The 19,711-nt window shown below is 35.7% G+C and overlaps 1 protein-coding gene and 1 long non-coding RNA gene across 2 annotated transcripts in view; one reads left to right on the plus strand and one right to left on the minus strand.

Moving 5' to 3' along the window:
- Positions 1 to 220: 220 nt before the first annotated feature.
- Positions 221 to 12,854, minus strand: LOC105475638 (uncharacterized). Its single transcript, XR_983524.3, has 4 exons — positions 12,696 to 12,854; positions 12,266 to 12,423; positions 9,577 to 9,684; positions 221 to 460 (listed from the first exon to the last, which is right to left on the minus strand). It is a non-coding gene; the product is annotated as an uncharacterized lncRNA (long non-coding RNA).
- A 163-nt stretch (positions 12,855 to 13,017) lies between these two features.
- LOC105475637 (aryl hydrocarbon receptor) overlaps positions 13,018 to 19,711 on the plus strand; it is a 44,708-nt gene continuing 38,014 nt past the window's right edge. Inside the window, exon 1 of the mRNA XM_011731063.3 lies at positions 13,018 to 13,711. Coding sequence (XP_011729365.2) covers positions 13,647 to 13,711 — 65 coding nt within the window. The 5' untranslated portion in view covers positions 13,018 to 13,646. The remainder of the gene's footprint in view (positions 13,712 to 19,711) is intronic.

Genomic DNA, 19,711 nt, shown 5'->3' on the forward strand with positions numbered 1-19,711 from the left:
GATTCTACATCCCTGAAAAATGTGCATGCTGCGCTAAATGTTTAATGTGTCCTTGTCCAAAGGGGAATACAATATTAATTTTGTTTTGAGGACAAGTTGACTCTAGACAAAAATAGGTAAGTTAGGTAGGTACAACAATTTTAGAAAATTCTGTTCCTGAGGTGGTGGAATTTTTTGGGAACTTAGCTTTCTCAAGAACATAATATTAAAAGACACTCTGTAAATTCATCAAAGTTTAATGACGAAGAGATACAATAAATGTTATGAAGTTTAGTGGGGGATACTTTGGAAGTAAATGCCAAAGATTAAAATTTAGAGAAAACCAAAACCACAAAACAGTTCACAAAGTTTTAGTTGAATGAAAAATTGTAAAAAATCACATCCAATTTCTTCAAACAATTTGTTTCTTCTGAGATTTCAGGTTTAATTTTGGTTATCCCATGACATGTAGTTCACAACACTGGGAAAAGAAGGGAAAAAAAGAAAAAATATATTTTATTTGCATAGTTCATATTTTTAATATTAATGTACATATCTAAGAATGTTTTCTTCATAGAACTTTCATTCTACTTTTGTTTTATGTGTAATTAAAATTCAAGAGGATGTGACATCCCAAATCCTTTTTTTTTAGATTATACTTTATGTTCTAAGGTACATGTGCACAACATGCAGGTTTGTTACATATGTATACATGTGCCATGTTGGTGTGCTGCACCCATTAACTTGTCATTTACATTAGGTATATCTCCTAATGCTATCCCTCCCCTCTCACCCAACCCCACAACAGGCCCCGGTGTGTGATGTTCCCCTTCCTGTGTCCAAGTGTTCTCATTGTTCAATTCCCACCTATGAGTGAGACCATGGAAACCATCATTCTCAGCAAACTATCACAAGAACAGAAAACCAAATCATTTTTAAATGTTTTTCTGTATATGGTCAGCAGAAAACACAAAATAAAGTGATCCTTCCACCTCAGTTTCCCAAGTAGCTGGGACTACAGGAATGCGCCACCAAACCCAGCTATTTGTTTATTTTTCATAGAGATAGAGTCTCAGTATGTTGCGCATTCTCCACCTATCATTTCTTTATTAATTCTAACCTTAATGAAATAGTTCCTGATTTTTAGATTTACCTCCAATTTCCCCATCCCATCTTAAATACTACCCACAAACTGTTCTGAAAATGCTTTTCTAAATACACATAAGTTTCCTTCTCAAGAACCCATAATTTCTCCTTGTTCATCAAATCAATTTTAAGTATCAATCCTAAGATACCCCATCAACTAACCTAACTTTGCTTATCTAGTTGTATTTTCCCCATTCCCTAACACATACCTTCCACTTCAATCAGACTAATTTTCTTCATTTCCTCAGACTCATACTTCTCACTTTATCATGTTTAATTATAAAACCTACTCATCACTTACTTAAATTGTACCCATTCTATAAGATCCATCTTGTGAAGTACTTGTTTGTGCCATATGTTCTTCACAATAACTTATATCTTGTATTGTTTATGACATTTAATCAATAAGCCATGTTTCTCATGTAATTGAAGAATAGGCTGGTGAAATCTTAAGTGCTTAACCAATGTACATTGAACTGAACTAAATTTATATAGTTAACTTGAATTTATATACTTCAATATTGTACTGTTGAGGTTAAACATCTTAAAAATTACTTTCATATTATTTTATATTATTTATTTGGTCACTTCCAAGTTTTCTCAGTGACAGAGCTCATGGACCACAGTGAGCTGTAGCTGTGCCACTGCACTCTAACCCAGGTGACAGAGCAAGACCCTGTCTCAAAAATAAATAAAAACAAATGACAGATGAAAACTTTATTCCATCATATGATGTAATTTTATACATGTGGAAGTAAATGAATAAGCTTTCATGCACAGAGCACTGGAAACTTTGATGTAGTTTATTCTGTCCAATATATAAAATTATCTAGCAAAGTAATGAGTACTTAGTGTAATTCTCCTGTTTTCTGAGTTCACCTGTTGAGGAAAAACTGAAGGGTGTTTTCGTAGTCAAGGTTCAAGTGAATTTAAGTCCTAAGGGATGAAAACTAAAGTATATATACACATAAATATTTTAGGGAACTTTCTTAGGAGACACAGACACACAGACACACAGACACACACACACACACACACACACCCCTAAGAAAGTCTCAAGGAAAAAAATATCAGTGGAATGAGCCCTTTTAGGAGAAGCAGAATAAAAGACTGATTACAAATCAAAAAGCCAAAGAAGAAGCCATAGACAGAAATGGAGACAAGATCCAAAAGCCAGGCTGAAACAGGAGGGCAACGAATCAAGTCAGGAAATAACTGATAATGAAGCACACTGGTGCCTTAATAGGGGCTGAATATGTGGGCTAGTTTAAAGGTGAAAAAGTCTCTTGACTCCATAGATACAACAACACATATTTCTAAAAAGAAATTCATTGAAAAGGGGGAGGAGAATTATTTTATTCCTTTAGAAAGTATAAGATCAAAGGACAGAGCAACATTTTTCCAAATCTGCTCAAATCTTGCCAGACATGGCATTGTGTCACTCCACTTCCACTTACAGAATTAGCCATAGTGCTTCTAATTATGACCACTGCAAAAAAAGTAAAAATACTAGTAAAATGTAAATTGAAGTGAAAACTATTCATTTATAGGAAAGGTATCATAAAACTCACAGACATTCTTGGAACTGGAGATTTATAAAATCTAGATACCAACTGAATATGCAATTGTTTCTTCTGCATTATTTGCCCAGGAGAACTAATACTTCACAAACTGTGTTTAGACTGTATTAGCTGAGCAAAATTAATGACAAGAGAATGCCATGAGACAATTTTGATGGTGGCTTTTCATATCATGAATACCTATCTTTCAAAAGAGGAAGCAATATTAAATATGCTTAATATGGTTTAATCCTCTCAAAGACTTCGTAAGGTATGAATGAAATTCGAACGTGTGTCAGTTAGGTTTTAGTACAGGAAACAGAGTAACTTTCAGGTATTTTAAGTAAACAGGGATTTAAAACAGGGAATAACATGCTTACTAAATCTTTGAAAAGACTAGAGAGAGAGGCTCTAGGCTGGGAATTCAGAAATGTTTCCAGAACACTGTAGAACTGACTTATTAGAGAAAAATGACCTTTGCTTCAATCAGAAAAGTGGGGACTCCAGAAGTCACTACAAAATTTATTGACTTCAAAATCATACCACTGTAGCTATAATTAAGAGATCAGGGAGCCACTACTGCTCACACCCCTACAGCCTCTCAGACCCTAGAACTCGGATGCTGGAACCCATCACAGAAAAATCATGTTTTCACATCTCACTTATTAGCAGAAAACAATGGACGCAGCAGGAAGATGACCTCCACTTGACTTTTGCCTCCGAATTTCAACAAGTGCATCTAATTGGATGAAACTTATTTACATTTAGAAGTTTAATGGCACAGGAATCTGGGAGAATGCAGTTTTTAGCTTTCCAGCTGCTGTAGTATAGAAATACACAGTATGAAAAAGTGCAAATGGTTGCCAGTTGGCCATATCCACCATACTGAGATTCAAAGGTTTTACAAATTTCTTATCCAAGGTCACAGAACTTGTGAGTGCTAGAGCAACAAACTTGAATTCAAAGATTTTGGCCACTTGCCCAGTGCTCTTTCCACTACATCAGTCTACAGCACTGATTACTCTCTGAAGACATTTGCCAAAGGAGACATATTTTCAAATCTTGTGCTAATTATATTTTTCACTGAAGCATTAATTCAGGCATCTGTGAACATCGTTACCTTTTAGTCTTATGTCAAACCTAGTTCTTCTTCCAAACTCAGACTTAATCTTATTTTACAGTAATTACAGTTAAACCAACACTGCTAGGGTTTAATACCTTCGAGTATTTTTCTCAGCAGGCTTGCTGCTTAATCCATTTAATGTCAGAACAACACAAACCTTCTTATTAAAATGGGGGAAAGGACATTATTAGAGACTGCATTAGTGTTTTTTTCTTCTTTGGGGTAAAACCTACCAATACGGCAATATTTGCACCTTATCTTTATTTTGTTTTCTGTTGACTATATACAGAAAAACATTAAAAAAGGGAAGATTTCGGATGTTAAATCCTCTTGAATTCTAATTACACATAAAAGAAAAGTAGAATGAAAGCTCTCTGAAGCAAATATTCCCAGATTTGTACTTTAATATTAAAATTAAAAACAGGAACTGTGCAAATAAAATATTTGGACAAAATGAAAAAATATAATGCCTCAGTAATATCTCATTAATATTCAATTAAATCATCACTTTCATTTCAAATGCACTTTAAAGTAATTTGGGGAACATATTTTAAAATGCACATACATTGACCTAAGTACAAAAATTCCTAACATATACCATAAGAGAAAAATATAAATTACTACCTAACACTTCTGATTAGACTTAAGCAACAATACTGTGTTAAAATTAAAGAGGTGATTAAATTCATATAAATAAAAGGTAGATATCATTATTATAGTTAGAAGAGATTTGATTGTGCTCTTTAAACAAGGAAATAATTATTGTCCAAAAGTTGTTAGATCAAGAGGATCTAGTAGTTTTGTGCTAAGAGCATATAAAAAAAAATATAATAGGCCAGGCGCGGTGGCTCACGCCTGTAATCCCAGCACTTTGGGAGGCTGAGGCGGGCGGATCACGAGGTCAGGAGATCGAGACCATCCTGGCTAACATGGTGAAACCCCGTCTCTACTAAAAATACAAAAAATTAGCCAGGCGTGGTGGTGCGCACCCGTAGTCCCAGCTACTTGGAGGCTGAGGCAGGAGAATGGCGTGAACCTGGGAGGCGGAGCTTGCAGTGAGCCGAGATGGCGCCATTGCACTCCAGCCTGGGCAACAAAGTGAGACTCCGCCTCAAAAAAAAAAAAAAAAAAAAAAAAAATATATATATATATATATATATATATATATATAAAATAAACAATGTATGTGGTTTTTAAGGATCAAATAAAGAAGTTTCTGAGTCTTGTGTAGGTTAGATTACATCAGTTTCACAGATTATTTATCTCCACATATTAATCAGATACAGAACATTAACTTTGTAAGAGTTGACATATTTTTAAATCAAAGACAACTATTGTGTTCAGCATAGAAAGCAGTGAAGGCTGTGATTAACCTCGAGAGAAGTGTGGGGTGCTTGCTAGAGAAAACAATTGATCCTGAGATTTTTTCTGAACATTTTTATTTGTCATTGGAACCCATCTTTTGTAAAAGACTGTTTTCACTCCTGAAAGTCATTATGCACTCTATCTCTGTGTGTACACACACAAACACCTCTATATATAATATACACACATAAAAATGTTGAGGGGTATATTAGAGAGACAGATCGCACAATAAGGCTTTTTCCTTTGCTTTTTACATAGGAAACTAAAATAATAAGTTCAGTTTAACTTCTAAATTCATTCAAATTAGAAACAAAAATAATTAAAAATTGTGATAGCATATTCTTTTTTGTTGAAGGATCTTTCACATTAAAGTCAGCAGTATTATTTGGTAAGTGGGCTAGAGAGTAGAACTTAAAAAATACATCCCTATCTCAGTAATCCCATATATTTAGTATCCTATAAGAAATGACCAGGCTGGGCATGGTGGTTCACGCCTGTAGTCCCTGCACTTTGTGGGGCTGAGGCAGGTGGATCACCTGAGGTCAGGAGTTCGGGATCAGCCTGACCAATACGGTGAAACTCCGTCTCTACTAAAATTACAAAAATTAGCTGGGTGTGGTGGCGTGTGCCTGTAGTCCCAGCTACTCGGAAGACTGAGGCTGAAGAATCACTTGAACCCGGGAGGCGGAGGTTGCAGTGAGCCGAGATTGTGCCACTGCACTCCAGCCTGAGTGATAGACTGAGATTACATCTCAAAAAACAAAACAAAACAAAAACAAACAAAAAGAAATTACCAAAGACCATAAGTTGTAAACTACAGAAGCTGAAGGCACCTTTATGACTTTATATATACATAATTATATATATTAATATATATATATGTTTGTGTGTGTGTGTACATTCTTTTTTAAACACTTGCTTTTTAAACAGACTTATGTTGGACATATATTTCAATGTCAAAGATATTGCTTTTCATTATTCTTTAGGTAAAATAATGAGGTGTACATGACTCTAGTAAGAGCTAATTGGAAAATAACAACATTTGACACTCCTTTTCTGTTTTTGTTTTCTTATTTTTTGACTATTAATTAAAAGGATGTGCAGAAAAAATATGAAAAATTAAGTGTTAATTTCATGGTGACAAATATTTACCATCTATTTTTTCTGAGCATAACATATAGTAATATAGAACTCAGAAATTACTGGCTCAATGCTATTGTTTATTACCAAATTAACCATTGTTATTCTAGTCATCTATTGAGCAGTATAATTTCCAAATAAAACTTAAATTGCCACTTAGAGACCCGACCCTAAAGATGTAATGACATAAAGTGCTCAGTTTTGAGAAGTGTATTTCACTTTGTGTACTGATGTATTTTCCTCATCTTGTTGAGCAGATACTAAAAGGTAAGAAAAGGGCTATTAAGCTACAGCTATTAAGTACTATTTATTATTATTGAAAAAAATCACCTTTAGCTCGACTGATAATGACATTTCTTTTAGAAGGACTGAGTGTGTGCCTAAAACCACGACCTACTTCATAATTGGCTAATACCTTCAGTATGAACAAACTTTTTAAGCATAAACTGTTGTATGTGAGGCTATTTCTTTTATTAATATTTCATGTAGGGCATGTTTATAAAGATTTGAGAAAATTCTATCAGAATGTCAACCTTTTTGTATCCTAAAATAGGCAAATATTAATTAAAACAAAGTGGTCTGGGGGATTGAATTACCCTATTCTGACCTCCATTTTTCTCATCATCTTGTTAATGCAGTTCTTACTGAAATTAACATTTGTCTGAACTGTTTAAGAGTAACTAAAAAAAATCAAAGTTTGCATTTTATATCATTCATTTGCTTTACATATACAATCAAAGCACTCTAGCAGGATACAGATTGGTGTTTTTACTAATACAGATGTATGTCGACTTTCTTTTAATAGAGGAGATTTGCTTCAAAGAATTATACAAAAAGCTGGCATAAATATGACCACTCACAAAATGTGTTTAAATAATAATATGGAAAAATGCAACACAAATATGTAATGAATATTTGAAAACCCTAGTTTCTGAAGAGTTTAGATAGGGATTGTTTACATTATAATCTACTTGGTATTTCTTTAAATACCAATGTATCCCAAAATAATTATTCGATTCACATGCTTTTCTCTGAAACATATTTGCTTTATGTAATTCTTTATTTAAAGACTCAGATTACCAGAATGAATTCAACCAAAAGCCAGGATTAAAAGAATGTAAGAGATTTGTCCAAGATCTGGGAATAAATTGAATCCTTCCTACTCATTTTCATCAGAAGCCCTTGCTTCTGTGAAGGCAGATGGGAGCTCCATCTACATTCAGGCAGGAAGACCACTCAACTAAAGTTTAAAGTTTTACAAGGAAAATTCCTACAGCTTGCTTTAGGAGGGAAGGGTGGAGACCATTCTGTTTTACAGGACACTCCACCCTCAGCTATATCCCCTTGAATAATTATGTAACCAGATCTCCTTCATCAACTTACCAATCAGGTAATGGCAGGTATTTCTGATGCTTGGTATAGGATCTGAGTGAGGAGAGTCCTAAGAATATTACTTATAGCAGCTGTTTTGCATAGTATTAATGTGAAAAGATTTAACTTGCAGTACAAGTTAACATTTGTTCCAAAAGTTTTTTTTAAAAAATCTATTATTTTAGCATGTAAGTCTTATAGACATAAGTCCTGTCTACTGATACATTAGAAAGTCTTAGAAAAGTCAGCGATTATATACAGGAAAGTGGATGCATAAGAACAAGCAAAAAGGTATTAGTAAGGCATTAGAAACTATTACCATCTTAGTAAAATAACTGGTGAATACAGCAAAATGAATAATTCGTGGTTAGTATAAATCAGCTAAATTCTTGAAATGCACAACTAACTACACATATTCTTCAGTCCACAGAGGCTGTACAATGGAGATTTGGGATTCTAACTTTGTTTTTAAACTGGAGAAGTGCAGAAACTTTGAATCTTTTTAAATTTATCTTCCATCTGTTTCCTGTAATATCAAGATTTAGAGCAAGGTCTAAAGCTTCATCTTACGTAAAAGTTAGGTGCCTAATATGTCTCCGTCCTGACCTCCCATGGAAACACTTATCAGGCTTCAGATATTTTTTCTCTCAATTTTTTAACTTGGAAGTACATGGCTATTTATTTTTGCACATATTTTCTTTCTATTGTGCAATTTTTCAACACATGGCAAAGTTGAAAGAATACCACAAATGTTTGTATACCTTTCACAATTGTGTATATGTGTGTGTGTGTATGTGTATGTATATATATATATGAATGCTGCAGCATGTATTTCCTGAGAATAAGGATCTTCTGTTACATAGCCACAATACCTCTATCACCCGTAAAATCCCGATTCCAGGACACAACCTAGATAAATTAAATAAAAATTTTTGTGGTGGAGCCAAGGATCAGTAATTTTTACAGTTCTCAAGTGACTACAATACACAACAAATGTTGAGAACCACTGTCCACGTATTAATTAAATTTGTTAAACATTTTCAGTAAAGAATACATTTTGTTTCTTAATATGAATAAGAATGATAGCCTTTTGAAGTTTAGCAAATCTAAATTATATATTTTAGGTCAGCGTTTTACAATAAGTTACTTTTCCTTAAGCTATTCTTATCAAGTTAATAATTTTCTGTTAAATAAATGTATTTTATCTTAATTTCAGTTTCTTCTATATCGTGATTTAAAATGCAGAAAGTATGTATTGTTATATAGATTCCAAATATATTTATCTCCAAAGTTAAATGGATTTTAGTAAAAATGATATTTATATATATGTATTTTAATAAAATGTTTAATAAATTAGACATGAATCTTAGCATGTGAAACACAAAGCTTTTTTTATAACTTTCCCCATAATCAAATTTTAAATTAGTGAGAATTAAAGGGCCGGAAAGAAAAAAAATCGAAATCCAAACTTACTGCATGTTAACATTTTAATAATGTACTTTCACGTGTTAAAAACCTAAATGTTTTTTACAACAAAGCATTATCCATAAGTGAATTAAAAAAATTCTGACTAATAACAAATTATTCCTATATTGTAGTTTCTTTGTCAGAATTAAGATTAGCATTATCTATTAATTACTTCTCTGTGGCTTCTATGACACTGTTGTATCCAAGCAACTGAAGAAGACATTAAGCATTTAGATGTCTATGTCTGTTCTTCGGTGTTAAGAGTAAAAGCAAGCAATGTGTAAACTGATTATTTTTAATAAATGAATCAGAACAGTTCAAAGTGAGATAAGTTATACATTTTAGACTGGAGTAGAAGTCACAAGACCCAGATTCTAGGCTATGATTAGCACGGCACTTGATCTCTCTGGGCCTGAAGTTTCTCACCTGTTAAATGCAGGATTTAGTTATGCCAAAGGTCCCAAACTTTCTCAGTTCACAGCATTCGTAGTGTCTCAGTAATTTTTTCATGGTGTTGCAAGCTAAAAGAAACACCTAACAGTTCCATTTATTAAACAGTTAAATCCAAACTTATGTTTGTCTATCCTAACAACTTAGTAGCTATTTAAAAAGTAATATACATTAACATTTTTCATTCTTAATGGGATGTGCACGTCTGTTGAGCACTTTATAACTTCTCAAATCTTGGAATAAACTTGGAATCCACTACCCTCATTCCTGTTCTACAGTAATTTTCCCATAGTCCTTGTGTTTTATTACAGCAATTTACAAGAACACAGCCTCACAAAGATATGATGATGTTGTCAAAAGGAATAAAGTACAATTTAATGTGTAGAAGTTCTGAACTACCTCAAGAAAGTGGTTTGCATGGTGTCCAACTGATGTCACTGTGTTGGCCTTGAAAATTTAAAATATTCCATGATAGTGCCCCTCTAAGTTTGTTGTGGTGCTCCTGGGGTGCCTCAGTACATAGTTTAGGAAGTATAGACTACCCTCTGTAAAATACTTCATATAGCTATAATGTATGCTGTAAACTGTAAAAGCAGAGTATGAGTGAAATAGATAATTCTGAGGGCCTGAAGTAAGGAGCTGCAGCATTGAAGAGGAGATTAAAAAGTGATACATTTTCAGTCTGCATGAAATACCCCTTCCTCCCCAGCTCACCTATAAAATGCCTACCCATGCCTCAAAACTCAGTTCAAGCTCCCTCATAGTAACCTCCCCTTACCAAGTCAAATCCACCTATTATACAATCTCAGAGTATTCATTTCACAGTACTTGTTCCAGTTGTATTTATACATTCATTTGTGTAACTATCTGATTAATTATTGTCTCTCTCGTTAGAATGGAAGCTCTAAGAGGAAAGAACATGTCTGATATCGCTACCATAACCCACAGTGTCTGGTATATTATATGGGGCCAAAATCTTGCTTAGTGAAATGAACTGTGATAGAATAGGTTGAGCATTCATTTTGATTATTTTCCTTTATTCAAGAACAGCTGATATTTATAATAGCATTCCTAAAACATTTTTCTCATACTATTTCTCAGGAGAAAGAAACCCATACACATACAGCTGCATCTGAAACCTCAGAAAGTAAGATCAACCCAATTGATTAAAAGGATGTTCTTTGGATAAGGTAATCAAATGTTCACTGACTCTTATAGCCAAATTAATTGTTATGAGAAAAAAAATCATGTAACTACAAAAAAAAAAAAAAACTGCTCACAAAAAAATTTTTAAATCTTAGCAGATGGCCACAAACCATATTTTGAGAACCATGTTCCACAGTGCCAGTACAGGAAATTTCTAGATAATGGCAGCTCATTTTTTTAAATGGCATTACACTATACAAGTTTTATTCACATACTAGCAAAACTGTTAAGGTAAGTTCAGTTACTATCAAAATGAATACTGGGAATTTTATTGATATTCAATTTTAATCTTAATTATGCAAATATCTGTTACTTAACTAAGACTGTGTAACATAATACAGCATATGACTTCTGGATAATGAAAATAACCCTAAAGTTAAACATAAAAAATAAGGGTATGAAAGTCAAAATAAGGTGGAAAATGACTGTACCTAATAGCCAACAACTTTAAAAAGGGTAGGATATTTTAAAATCTCTAAATTAAGATTGGTTCATTGCATTTAGTACATCTCTTTTATGAAGAGGAGTTATAAGCTACAGATTCAATATATTATGTTTTGATACAAAATTTTCACCCTTCAAGTTCCTAGCTAGGAAGAAATTACTCTTTTACATTTACACGTTTTGAGTAAGCATAGAGAAATGAAGAAATGAAAGAGAAGGGAAAATAGAGATGGTTGATTTTGCCTCTGCAATTGCTAATTCATAAACATCAAACTTTCCCAGTGTACACTGTCTTCTTTGGGAATTTGCTCCATCTTTTTCCTTAAACTGAAAGCTGGCTTACTGAGGCTATCACTTCCCTATAAGCTCTCCCAAATACTGCCTAATTATTTTCTCTTATCACACATCCAGGATATAGAGTGGATGTCCACCTACTTCCCTGTTGTCACTTCCCAGATCACTTTTACTTTATGCTCTTCTAAAATTAAACAAAGATCATCAACCACAAAACACAGTTGTTCTTTTGTAGCTCATGCTAGAATACCCTTTGTTTCATCTCCTTCATCTTTCTGATCCAAAATTTAGTAGCCTACTACATTTCACCCACCATCCTTCTTTCCTCCAGCTATGGTAGAGAACTGCTCCTCCAACTTTATGTACATTTGAATCACCTGGGAGTTCTTGTGAACTTCGGGGTCTGATTTAATATGGACACCCAAAGAGTCTGCATTTCTTATAACTCTCATAAGAAGCTGTGGAGTACTCTGAACAGCAAAGTACTGGAAGTGCTGTTTCTGTTAGTATCTAAACTATTAGTCCTAATCTCCCATTTATGCTTTGGCACTCATTCCCTCCTGCTTTCGCTATCTTAATATCTATCACTCCTTAACTGTTCCCTCAGGTTCCCTACATAGTTTATCTCCACCCCTCTAAGCTGCTCAGTATCACCCATTAAAGAACTAAACCAAAACAAAACTAGAAAACCCTCATTTAACCCTTCACTCCCCCTACATACCATCTGATGTGTCTCTCATCCACAGTTAAACTTGGAAGAATTGTCTGCTTGAGGATGCCATTTCATCATCTCCAGCAATCCTGTACCCACTTCAATGTTATTTGCAGGCCCATTACCCCACCAACACAGCATTCACGAAAATTATCAATGACTACACACTGAGAAGACAAGAATGACATTTTCAGTTCTCCTCTAATTTGAATTTCTCAACAGCATTCAATACTGTTAACTACTCCCAATATTTTTCCACATTGTCCTCCATGACACAACACATAATAGTCCCCTTATTATCTATTTTCCTGTCTATTGTAAAGATTTCCCCCCACCCCAAAAAAGGTCAAGAAAACCCCTAGCCTTCAAGTCTCAACTGAAATCTGGCCTTCTGAAGCCTCCCCAACTAGGAAAATATATAGTCCCATTGGTTGTCTACCAGTTAATTGTAATTCTTAGCCACAAGTCAGCTGAACCACCGTCTCTCAAACAGGCGAAGTTAAGCTCTATATTTGGCATATCTTGATATACTTTGTATAGTCTAGCTACAATGAGTCTGCCTATGCACGAAGATGGCTACCGGCGGGGGGGCGTCGTTACGTCCTACGTCATCACGTGCCGGGATGAGGGTGGGGCCCTCAAGGAAGATGGAATGGAATCCAGATGGGCGGGGGCAAGCAGGACGGGGCGGGGCTACGCTGGATCTGGGCGGGGCGGGGCCGGTGAGGGGTCGGGGGTGCTTGTGCTATTCAGCCGGTGCGCGCGGCGGCGGGAGGCAGCGGCTGGGGAGTCCCCTCGACGCTCTGTTCCGAGAGCGTGCCCCGGACCGCCAGCTCAGACCAGGGGCAGCTGTGTAGCCGAACGTAAGCTAGGAGCAGCCGGGACTGGTGGCTGGCCCCCGAGCTCCGCAGGCGGGAAGCACCCAGGATTTGGGAAGTCCCGGGAGCAACGCGGCGGCGCCTCCCTCACCCAAGGGGCCGCGGCTACGGTCACGGAGCGCGGCGGCACCGTGAGCGACCCAGGCCAGGATTCTAAATAGACGGCCCAGGCTCCTCCTCTGCCCGGGCCGCCTCACCTGCGGGCATTGCCGCGCCGCCTCCGCCGGTGTAGACGGCACCTGCGCCGCCTCGCTCGCGGGTCTCCGCCCCTTGCCCCCCCTTTCGGCGCCAGGCCCGGGCAGCTCACCTGGACTGGCGCGGGCTGCGGGAGCCTGCGGTAGCCGAGGCGCGGAGGCGCAGCGCCCACGCCACTGTCTGGAGAGGACGCAGGTGGAGCGGGCGCGGCTTCGCGGAACCCGGCGCCTGCCGCCGCCGTCGTCCCGGCAGACACCACGTCCCGGGGACCCGGCCGCCAGTGCCCGGGGAGTAGCCGCCGCCGTCGGCTGGGCACCATGAACAGCAGCAGCGCCAACATCACCTACGCCAGTCGCAAGCGGCGGAAGCCGGTGCAGAAAACGTGAGTGTCCCGAGCGCGTCCTCATCGCGGGGGCTGGGCGCACAGGCACGCGGGTGCGGGAGGCAGCCCCACCCCGCCCCCAAATCCCTGCGATCCTGGGGATTAGGTTCATTCCCGGCACTGCCCGTGGAATCGAGGTTTGGAGGCCGGTCGGGAGACCGAGGACTTGAATTCTCGCGTTTTCAATGATTGCATTTTAAAAATTGTCCTTCCACCCATCCTCTTCCCCCGCACCGGTGCATACACACCCTCTCACATTTATAACTTTGTTCTCTCTGATTTGGTCCTGATTTGTTGACAGCTCTGATCTGCCTTGGGCTAATGGATTAGTTAGTATAAACCTGTCTTGAAATCTCCTTCCACTTTTAATATCCGCATGCGTTAGGTTAGAGGACAGTCTTAATTCTCATTCTTGGTAGAGTTTGGTAGGGCGAGATGTTTTAAAGAGCTAAACACGTGCTGACTTTTACGAAGGGGCTGAGTGCCTCTAAAGGTACTTTTTGGTCCCCACCTACTGGCTTTCTGTTGCGCTCTTATTTACTTATTTGGCAGCAGTTTTGTAGCGCTCATCGTGACCATATCGGTAAAGTGGATAGACGTGGTAGCAGGTGGGAGTGGATGCAACGGACAGGATACGGTGGAGGATTTGTATTCTTCAGACATCTTTTTCGGAAGCTTGCTTATCACTTTTGGGGTGGCTTTAGAGTCTGTAACATAAAAGATTTAGAACTGCATTTGAGAGAGATTTTCATTCTTAACATTTACCTCTAATTATTTTCCCCTTCAAAGTTTTGTTCTAATTGAGTGAGTACAAACTTGCTTTTGTCGTTGTCAGTTGATTTTGGTGGAATATTTGTGTGAGATGGCAAATACTTTATTTTCTTGTGTGTCAGAAAAAAGTATCCGTGCTGGAAACTTTTCCTGTTGTGTGGTGGTTGTATTCATGTGTTTGTTCCAATTTTTTTATTTCTAGTTTTATCTCTGAGTTACTTTACCTGCATGTTTTTCAAGTTTTCGTAAACAATTTTAAGAACTCTTAAACGTCCTCTCAGACCAAATCAGAAGTGTGCATTTTGCTTAGACTCCAACTGTCACTAATGGGAACCAGAAAAATAACACTTTAAGATTTACATTTAAAACCAGTTATTGGTTTAAAGTTTCATTCTAAAATTTTAGTTTCCTTTCAGAATTTCAGTTATCATAGTTCTTCAGAACTAGATTTGTGAATTGGCATTAACAGAGGATAATAATCTGTAAATAGACTGATTAAAATATGGAAGTTTTATGGTAGAGTGTGTTTTAAGGGAATGTTGTCAAACCAGCAGTTTTCTACCTTGGCAGTTTGAGACATCGGTTTATAATACTTTTAATTTTGTAGAATGATTTCTTATATTAAAGTATGTTTGTCTTATTTGACATTGTCCTTCATGGTTAAAGTTGGGAGGCATCACAAATGTCTGTTCTATGTGTTTATTAATGCAATAATATACTTAGCATCATATATAATAGGGACGTCATAGGTTTTATGTGTATAGTGAGAAAACAGGAAGCTTTCCCTGATGTGTTTTTAAGATACTGGGTTTCAGTTAGGGTGTTATAAAAGGACCTGGGTGGCTTTGTAAACAAAAACAAATGCCATAATTTTGTATTCATTATACAGTTTAACATTTATGGATTTTAGTTACTTTGCGTAAAATGTACTTTTTATTAGATTATCCTAATATACTTTCTTAGTCTTTAATATGCTTGTATTAATTTCTTACAATATAACAAAAGTATTTTTCCCATTCACCCACATTTTGTTTTGTTAGCATAGATGTTTATCAGATCTCTACTGAGCACCATATATTGCTTCTAATCATACAAATGCCTTAAATATCACCAGCTTCCTCTGTAAGAAAAGGCTAGTGCTGGTATTTTCTTTATCAAGTGAAAGTGTTTATATAAATTATTTTTACCTGAATGAAAAATTGTTAACTTTATAATGCAGTAAATCAAAGTTTATTTTAGAAATGAAGTCATTAAACTTGATATTAAATTTGAGTTTTAAAATTAAACTACTAGTCTGTGACCTAATGAGCCCTAAAACCTGCCAACATTGGGGAAAATAGATCTTGTTTTGAGCTGAAAATGCTATCCAGACCTACTTAACTTTGACCTCTTAAATGAGAGCCATTTTATGTTATTTACAGATAAAATATGCTGTAGCATAATTACAGGACTGTTTAAAAAGACAACTATTTAAATATAAATTTTATGGTATATGTTTATTTTATATTACATATATATATTATATATATATATATTCCATAAAATTTTGGACTAAAGTAGTTGACAATTTTAACCTGAAGCTCTTTCAGTCTTGAGATGAATTTATTAAGAAAAATCAACCCCCCCTAGTGGCGGCTCTCACGTTGAAAATTATCTTTATTAGTAGGAAATACATTTTAAATGTGTTCAATTTAATCCCACTGAAGTATCTTGAACATAGTAGACTCTCAATAAATGTTTCCTTTCTTTTGGGAGTAATGAAAGTTGGGAAATTAAAGGCTCTGAAGCAACTTTACATCTAATTCATGTTCCTACTTTAAAGAAGAAAATATCAAAGATAACCTTCATTATAGAATCTACTTTAACTTTCCTTAGACTGTTGCCCCATACTTAGTAACCCTATTCAGAAAAAGAGAACAAATACTGTGTTTATTTTATTCTCTTTGGAAACGAAAGTGTTTGTTTATTTTGTCTCATGAAGATAGTCAAAAAGGCCATTATAGAATTAAATAGAATGTTTTTCCCTAGTGATAATTTTGGATATATTTTTGTATTTTTAAGGTTTTAATCATAAAGAATAAGTTGTAATGGATTTCAGCTTACCTATACATAGAAAGTTAGCACTGTATGTTGGCAAATAATAGGTGTTGAGAAAAGGGGATCTACACTTTAAAATGATACCAGCTGTAGTGGTGATTAAGCCATCATGAAGTGTCAGAACTGAAAGTCACTTCTGAGCCTTAGCTGATCCTTCTTTAAAATGCATACTGATAAAAACTTTTACTTCTATTAACGTATTAATAATAATATATAAAAGCATTTTCTGTCTTGCTATTCATTCTTTTTAAATGTCATGAATTTCATACATGTAATACTGAATTGTATTACTTACAAAATATTCATTAAATGTTTTATATAAATTTATGGTGCTGTTTTTAAAATAGCATCTAAAATAAAAGAATGGGTATTTTCATTTACACAATTATTTCTCCATCATTTTTCTTTCAAATAGCTTGATTTAGGTAGCATACACATAGTAGTTATGGACACTTGCTTGTTAGGACTATGAAATGAAGTAAGTGAAAGTATTTAGTTATAGATGACACTAAATGGCAAAAAGAGGAAGCAGGTATAAATTGAAAGCACTGGATCTAAACTAAAAAATGAGGTCTAGTTTCTTCACTGTTATAGATCTGGGCAAGTTTCTCAACCAATAAAGCAGGACAGTCAGCACCTGTACTGCTATTCTCACAACTAAAACGGAACAAAAAATATATATAAACTGTGAAGACTGCTAAAGATATAAATGAAACAGAAACATAAATTCTATTCTTTTAGCTTACATTATCACAGAACAATCAATTCTCCCGTGAAACAGTAAGAGGCAGTATATGATTATGTTCTCAATTACGGCTACAGCTGAAATGTGCTACTTCACTGGTGAATAAATTTACATAGTACGTGCTTACTCGTGTATTTAATTAAGACAGTTACTTAGAAGTAAATACCATACAAATCTTTTACAACAGTACCTTTCTACTTCCACGCTTCTTTTAAAATTGATATTTTGCTAGTGGCTTAACATAACAAAAAATGACTGTTTATTAGCACTTATTCTGATAAAAGCATGCCCAGTTCTTTACATCATTTTCTTCATTTTTCTAATAGTACCAAAGAAAGGTAGTAGGATTTCAGTTTATACATAGGGAACTGAGATTCAAATTCAGAGTTGCTCAGGTAATGAAAAAGAGTTTGGATATTGGATCCCAGGTCTTTTGGCTTCAAAGCTTGTGTTCTTACTGACTTGCGTTCGTACTATCCAGGTGAACAGATTCAGTGATGCATGCAGTACAGCCATATCCTAGGGATTTTCACTGTTTCTGCTCGGATAGTGTTACAGCTGAAATAAATTGTCATTTCCCATACATAATTTGTACTTGCTTATCTCCATACTTGTGTTTTACGTCCTTTCATCTTAGAGTCTTTTCTCCTGTCTTACAGATTTGCTGCCTGCCACCCTTCCCCTTTGAAATGTTGTTTGTTTTTAAAGACGGCATAATACTCTGTTGTGCTAATATTCTGTAATTTATTTAACTGTTTTTGTTTTGGGAGGAAATTTTATGCCCAACCATTTAATACTTTAATATTTCAGAGAATACCCTTGGGACATGTAAATTTTTATGCAAATTCATTTTTTAAGGACAAAATTCCTGTAACGGAATTTTAGTATAGTAAAGTATGTGTTGTTTTAAGGTTGAACCAAATTGTACACTCCAAAAGGTAGTGTCAGATTAAGAAAAATTTGCTAATTACATTCCCATCATCAATCTGGGGATGTGACTATATCCTTGCATTTTTGCTTAAAAAGTGTTATTGTCACTTTCATAGGCAAAAGTGTGGTTGGTAATTAAAGTTATATGTTGGGATCATGGTTGTGTATAGGAGAAGCACTTACATTAGCAGATTTTCTACTTAGGTTGTCCTTTACATATTCGTTTGTTTTGTCTTACATTTTTCAGTCGTCTTTTAGTTTGTTCTTCTTACTTCTTTCTATTGAAATATTGTTTTAAAATGTATTCCTATTAAATAACACTGGCAGACTTCAAAAGTCAATTATATATGTGGCACATCTTAAGTATAGCATGTTAGACCTTATCTTTTGATGTCTTACTGTGGTAGTTAGGGATTTTAGCCCTCTCTTGTCTCTCCTTAACCTTTTTCACCTTCCCCCATCCTCCCAATATGTTTTATCACAATTTTAGATTACATACACATTAGCGTTGTATTATTTTTGACTGTATGGTGTTTACTGTTGAGCTAAGTAATATACTGTGATTACATTTTCCTTCCTGTTCTGTGCTATTATTGATTTCTTTTCTACCATCTTCCTGTTTATTTGCGTCTGGGTTTAGCTGTCTCTTAGGTTCATTGGAGTCAGAGTTTGTGTTTCTGGCTCCTGCTTTTCTTGTTTTGGTGTGATTTTCTGGAAGAGAAGGGTAATTGCAGAAAGCTAGGTATTCTACCGTCACGGAAACAGAAGTGTCTTGCCTGTATTTAAGACCTGATTTAGATGCCACATCTCCATGAACTCTTTTACAGCACCTGTGTTACTGAGCAATATATTATGCTTGATTTTGCCATGTTATAAAATATATTTCCTCCTAGTAGGAAAAAGAATGTCTTTAAAGATAAGACTATCATTTGGCTTTGAAGCTACGAGAGCTTCCCAGTATAGTACCATGCACATAGTACATATTTGAGATGTGCTAATTTAACAATTAACTACCACTTAAAATTTTTTGGAATGTTTTAGTGATTCTGGTAAGGTAGATACATTTTATGTGGGTTTAAGGGGAAATAAAAACGTGTATTTGCATAGAAGAAGGGGGAAAGGGAAACAGTGAGTTTTTCAGGATTATGGAACTTATAGTGGTTTCTAGGCCATATTTCATTTTCCTGATTTTCCCTGCTAATGTCTTCTGCTAGAAACTATGCTGTTTATATTTCATCATCTCTCCTCAGGTATAGCAAACAAAAGGGAAAGGAAAGAACTCATCACAATTATAGGGCAGCAGCAGGAGGGTGGCAGACGACTTCTGACTCATTAAAAGTGGCTTCCAGCCAGAATTCTCAGAAGTTTTTGTAGATGTTTTTGACTCATATAGGGAAATAAAATATCCAGCTGTGTTCAGCCTAATAGTGAAGTTGGGATCTATTTGTGCTATGTGT

Source organism: Macaca nemestrina, chromosome 4 (genome assembly GCF_043159975.1).
Source record: "Macaca nemestrina isolate mMacNem1 chromosome 4, mMacNem.hap1, whole genome shotgun sequence".
NCBI lineage: Eukaryota > Metazoa > Chordata > Mammalia > Primates > Cercopithecidae > Macaca > Macaca nemestrina.